This window comes from Protopterus annectens, chromosome 3.part0, assembly GCF_019279795.1.
Source record: "Protopterus annectens isolate FY-2018-M chromosome 3.part0, PAN1.0, whole genome shotgun sequence".
Classification (NCBI taxonomy): domain Eukaryota; kingdom Metazoa; phylum Chordata; order Ceratodontiformes; family Protopteridae; genus Protopterus; species Protopterus annectens.
The window spans coordinates 454,167,984-454,173,983 of record NC_056731.1 but is presented as its reverse complement, the minus strand read 5'-3'; the positions used below and the strand labels follow the sequence as shown (position 1 = coordinate 454,173,983).

Genomic DNA, 6,000 nt, shown 5'->3' with positions numbered 1-6,000 from the left:
AAACTGGCTTATGGACAGAACACACACTGTAAAAATAGCTGAATCCAAATCCAGCTCCAGACAAGTGACAAGTGGTGTACCACAGGGTTCTATCCTGGGACCACTCTTGTTTGGCATCTACTTCTCTGAAGTACAGGCCAACACTAAGGGACTCTGGCTTACAAAGTTCGCAGATGACTGCAAGCTGGAAGCCATTACTGAATCCCCAAATGATGTGGATATACTACAAAAGGGCCTTACTGAAACAGATGCCTGGTGCCAGAGCCATAGGCTCAAGCTAAATGCCAAAAAAATGTATAGTTGTCCCCTTTGGGAAAAACCACATACCTGTGAATTACCACATATGTGGCAGTACACTAAACACCAAAAGTGTGATAAGAGACCTAGGGACACAGGTGGACAGTGGTCTCATCTTTGATAACCACATAGCCACAACAGTTAGAAAATCCTTCTACATGGCACACCTCATCACTAAGGTCTTTTCATCCAGAAAAAAGGAGGTCATTGTCTCTCTGTACTCATCCCTTATTAGACCCATTATAGAATACAATGCCCCGTTTGGTATGTGCCTCACAAGACATCTATAACAACTAGAAAGGCCACAGAAATACCTCAAAAAAATCACAGGCCTAAAGCAGATGCCTTATGCTGACCATCTAAAGAAATTCCAGCTATACTCCATCGCATATCGCCTACTCAGTGGTGATCTCTGCCTAACATACAAGGCCATGTCAAACCCAGAGTTATTGGACATGCTACACTTAAAGGAAGTCCGAGCCACATACTCCAGGGATCTTAACCTTGCCATCACGATGAATATAACATGCTGGAGGGATAGGTTCTTGACTCAGAGATTCCCCATACTCTGGAATAGGCTGCCCATACATGTCAGGCAGAGTGCCTCAGTGGTCCTCTTCAACAGGAACCTTGATGATTGGATGGGAGATAGGAAATTCACCCCGGGGATCACATTAGTAGCCCTGCTAGACAGGGGTCTAGGAAAGTAAATATTTGTGGGAAGCAATAGCCAGGGAATCATTATGGCTAGGCTTGTATAGGCCCAAGGGCCAATAGCCTAGTACCTACTTATAAACCTATGAACCTATGAAAAGAAGGCTTACAGCCTTTATTGTCTGTGACTGCAGGTGGTCTGATTAAAAAGTCTTCACCAGCAGTGCTTGACAGCATGCTGCAGTGCCGGTGGGGGTCTTGGCTCCTGACCAGGTGGCTACATAGATATTTCACTCTCTTCTACTTTCTAGGCATCAAAAATAGGAACTTCTCGACAGCAAATATCAGGCTAGAGATCAGAGTTGTGGAACAGTTAGGAAACAGCTTAAGTATTCAGAGGCTAAGCAAGCTGCCCTACCCTCATAACTGATGTCACAATGTGTACTAGACTAAGGCATACATTCCCCCTCACACAAGAATGGAACAGAAAAAAACAAAAACACAAATGAGATGGAGAATACACTAAAGGGAACCCAGTCATCCCACTGCAGAAGTTTCTTGATACTGGCTCATTTAAACTGGTGAGGCATTTTTTAAACTGATAAACTGAAATTACTTTACAAAATACAGCAATACTTTAAAAAGCTTGAATTTAGTCATAGTCTTTTCACTCCTGAAGTCACTGTATCAGAATGTTTAAAATACATTTCTTTTTTCTTTGTTGTAACAGAACACAGTTCATCTGTATGCTAAGAGCAGTTATCACCAGGCACATTATACCGGAAACCAGTTATTAAAATAGCAGCAAACCCATAAGAACAGTGTTCAGTGGCTGAAAGTGTACACTGTTCAGGTGTACACTGTTCAGAAGAAAACATGCATGAAGTGGTTCTGTAATTGTTCACATTCAACACGTGAATCTTAAGACCAAACATCCTCCAGATAGCGGCCTTCTGATTTTAATTTGGCAAGAAAATTCATGGCGTCTAGCTGGTCACCTTTGCAGTGCTTCACAAAAATCTCTATAAATGCTGAGCGCACATCTTTTGCCATATTTTTACCATCACTGTCAAGGGAGACAAAAAAATGAGTCAGTATATGGAATTCGCTTTTGCACTTTAAAGGCTTAAATTATAACAAAAATAACAGCTACACTGACCAGTGCCTACTACTCTGTATTGTGAAACATTTTTCTGATTTGAGTTTTGTAAAAAAAAAAGGTCATGCTTAAAGAAAATAAAGCAGATTTAGAGGTTTATGTTAAATCACAGATTTTCCTTGGAACATTAACGTTTGTTACGTCAGTGAGTACATGTATTGCCCAAATGGAGAATTCAGCTCTTAAGTAATGGTACTGTTACTGCTGACAACCAATCATCAGATACACTAACATATTCAAGCTGCTTTTCTTGTTTGTCCTCAAATAAATACAAAAGGGCAACAGGCATTGCAAAGGACAGGTAGGTACTTAAGGTGGGTCTTGAAGAAAAGTGAACCACTGTCAGCTAGGTTTTAATCTCAGAAGTGATGCAATGAAAGCAGATGGGTAATGGTGGCTCAAAACAGCATATGCATGCATTGCTTAAAAGGCCAAGCTAACCAAAAACCTAATAATAGATTCCTGAGGGTATATTGGGATACAAGTAGAACATTGCAATACACAGTAAGTGCTCCAATGAAAAATTTCCCAGGAGTTCCTAATGACACATAGTGGTCATGCACTCATCTTTATAAAACTCAGGAAAGCCATCATCTCACAGCTGTTTTTCACTCAGTGCAAAAGGAGTAGATTGTTATACTGTGTGTAACACCCCTGCATTGGCCCAGTAATCAAGGAGCTTCAATCCTCACCACTGGCAACAGTGGGGGATGTACAAAATGTGAGGATGACAAGTACACACACAGTAAAGTACAATTTCCCTTAAGAGCACACAGAGCACAGTCAGTCTGGGGCTGGTTTCTCCCTATTTCTCTAGATCCCCAATAAGATTCCCCACTGGCACAGTTACAGGGTTGAGATCTCAGCTGAATGGCCAAGCCAAAACCTCCAGCACCCTCTCTGTCCAACCTGTGCTTTGTCACCCTGCCCAAGTAACACACACACACACACACACACACACACACACACACTCTCACTCACACACACACACACACACACACACACACACACACACACACACACACACACTCTTCGAGGTTTGATTTATATACAAACACATGCACTCACCTGGGAAAGGCTGGCACAGGTTTACTAGCTATGCTCCCTTCTGCTCAGACTACAAGGTAGTTTCCAATGCCAACAACTACTATGTATTAGCTACGTTAAGGCCCTTAACAAAGGGTGTCCAGTCCTACTGTGTAATGTTACTATTACCCAAATGGCAGTCTGACCAAGAGCAAGGCTATTTAGGAGTGGCCTGTACATTGTCACCATATAGATATGCAAGTACTCTAAGAGCTTAAATATGTCTCACAGATATCAGCCACAAAGATAGGTTTAAATATATTTAATAATAAATAATAAAAGAACAAAACAATACTCAGCAAGTCAACACAGTAACTTCAGAGTTCAAAATCACAGGAAATATTTAAAACAACATTGCAGGACAGTCTCAAATACAGAAAACATCTAAACTAATCTTTACTATATTCCTATCTGAAACCAAAAAGAGTTACTATGCCCTAGAAACTTACTTACAGCAAGGCTGCAAGATGTGATGATGAGTGGATGTTCTTGCTAGGTCCAAGACAAAATAGCCAGTCTCTCTCTGAGACAGTTCTTCAATTAATATCAAATATTACTGCTGGGTTAGCTTGTATGACATCACTTTTTGTCACCTGACTTCAGTTCCCAAGCTAAACCCATTTTGTCAGAAACTAACAGAATTTAACATCTCTGTGTGAAAAATAACATTTCTCTCAGATGTTTGCTCAGAGCTGTGCAGCTGCTATGAAGTCATAATGCAAGTCCAAGACAATACAAAAACTTCTAGTTCTAGACATTGTGTCTGCTATTGAACTGAAACTGAGAGATAACATCTTTTGTTTATGGCCCAGCTATAAAGTAACTTAACCTCAACTATTCTTAAGCTTTGCAAGTTAATCTTCTATGTTCCAGTAGGGTACACTGTAGCTATATCTTTGACGTTCAGTATTGTACAAACCCTGTTCAACACATACTTTTGTATCAGCAGTTTAATATACACGTAACATATAGTTCTAATGCATATAATTTCCAAATAGCTGTGTTGGCAGTATTTCCTTCAGTCACTCTTCTATATAAATCATATCAATATTCACAGCTGCGCTGGCAGTGTGACACTGTGGAATAAGGAGGATAAACAGTATAGGAGATAAAGGCATACAAATTAGCAGGTAACTTCATAAGAAGATAACAAGTGCAAAAGAAAGGAGGGAGGCAAAATGTACATCTACATTAACAGTAGTTAATATAATGCTGCAAGGACTTACATGGAGATTAAGAGATAAAATCTTGCAAAACAAATCCTGCTAAAACACTGCTGTCATATCAAGTCTGTTACACCTGGCAAAAGGCAAACACTGAAGTATGTATGTACACTGTAGGCATCCTGTGCTAAGATTCCTTTAAAGGCTATCACTAACATGTTAAAGTGAGGTCAGTGTTCTCCGGTAGGTTTTTACAGCTTATTTAACTCATCACACTTACAATGCTGATTACCATTTTTGCTGCTTCACTTCTGCAGCACTATTTGTTTGGCTACTGTCTCATTCCAGCCAACAACACTTAAATGGTAGACCACATAAAAGTGCTTTTGTTTCCGTGTAACAATCTTGGTACAGCATTTGTGATATTCAGTGCCTTAGTTAAACATTTAAATGGGAGAAAATGACTTTCACTGAGATGAAAGATTTTTCTAATATTTTACTGCCCAGCCTACAAATGTTACACCACATTACCAGACTGCTGGCAGATGTAATGTATTAAGTAAAACACAAAAGATGGGCTTTAGGCTGTGAAAGTGATATGACTGTCTGCTACACAACTCCTGTTTGTCTGGTGACTGTCCAGAGAATTGAAGGATGGTTTTCAATTCATGCTGTCAATGTTTTTTCATTCATGTTGGTGTAGAGCTACTGGATATTAGGGGAATGGCCTCTGCAGGGTTTCTTCTCATGTACAGAAAAAAACATTAAATTGCAAGGTGAACTGAATGCAATGTTTTTTATACAGGGAGAACATCTACAAAACTACAACATTACCTATGAGCAGCTTTAAGCAATTACAAACAGAAATGAAAATAATGTTAACACTCAGACATTTGGAGTAATGTTTAAATCTACTGTAGATAAAGTGAAAGAATTACATGGTAAAAATGCAGTGGAAGATTTAATGGACTGGAAGGAGTAATATAGGCAGTTATGAATGAATGCAAACATGTCAATAGTTTAAATAAAGTGGAAAATGTTAAGACTTTTTAATCAGAGGTTTGCAGCACTGAAACATTTACTGTATTAAACGGGGAGCTGCTGTCTGATGATGCAAAGGATTACATAACTTTCATGTATAAAGGAAATAAGTTGTAGTATTTGTTTCACAGACTGAAGAAGTATGAAGGGCCAAGAGCATTTACTGTGATTTTTATTTTTTTAAACAAAATGCCATTGGGCCATTTTATCACTTTGTTTTCAGATATTGTTTGTTCAATAAACCAATTTATTGGTTGTGCACCATTTAGTTTTTTCATCCAGACTTGCCCATTTTCTATCCACACTTTAAGAAGAGACAGTGAAGATTAATTCTCCATAAAAAAGAGAAATAAATCTCGCAAGCTGCCTGGATGAATCAAATATATTTGCTCCTTCTGTAGTTAAAACACAGCCAAGCAATTGAAGACAAGAAAACCACACTACATAGCCTTTCAGATAAATACAAAGCAGCAGCAGTTCAACGAAGTATATACATGTTTTTGTTGTGCTAATAAAATGAAAAAGGTTGTTTTGCATCTCTATAGATCAATTTACATTATTATTTGTGTTCAGCTGAGTTTTTGCTTACATACTGTATTT

At 38.8% G+C, this 6,000-nt stretch overlaps 1 protein-coding gene across 1 annotated transcript in view; it reads right to left on the bottom strand.

Annotated features, from left to right (window-relative positions):
* Positions 1–1,027: 1,027 nt before the first annotated feature.
* MTRR (5-methyltetrahydrofolate-homocysteine methyltransferase reductase) overlaps positions 1,028–6,000 on the bottom strand; it is a 780,817-nt gene continuing 775,844 nt past the window's right edge. Inside the window, exon 16 of the mRNA XM_044064883.1 lies at positions 1,028–2,017. Coding sequence (XP_043920818.1) covers positions 1,873–2,017 — 145 coding nt within the window. The 3' untranslated portion in view covers positions 1,028–1,872. The remainder of the gene's footprint in view (positions 2,018–6,000) is intronic.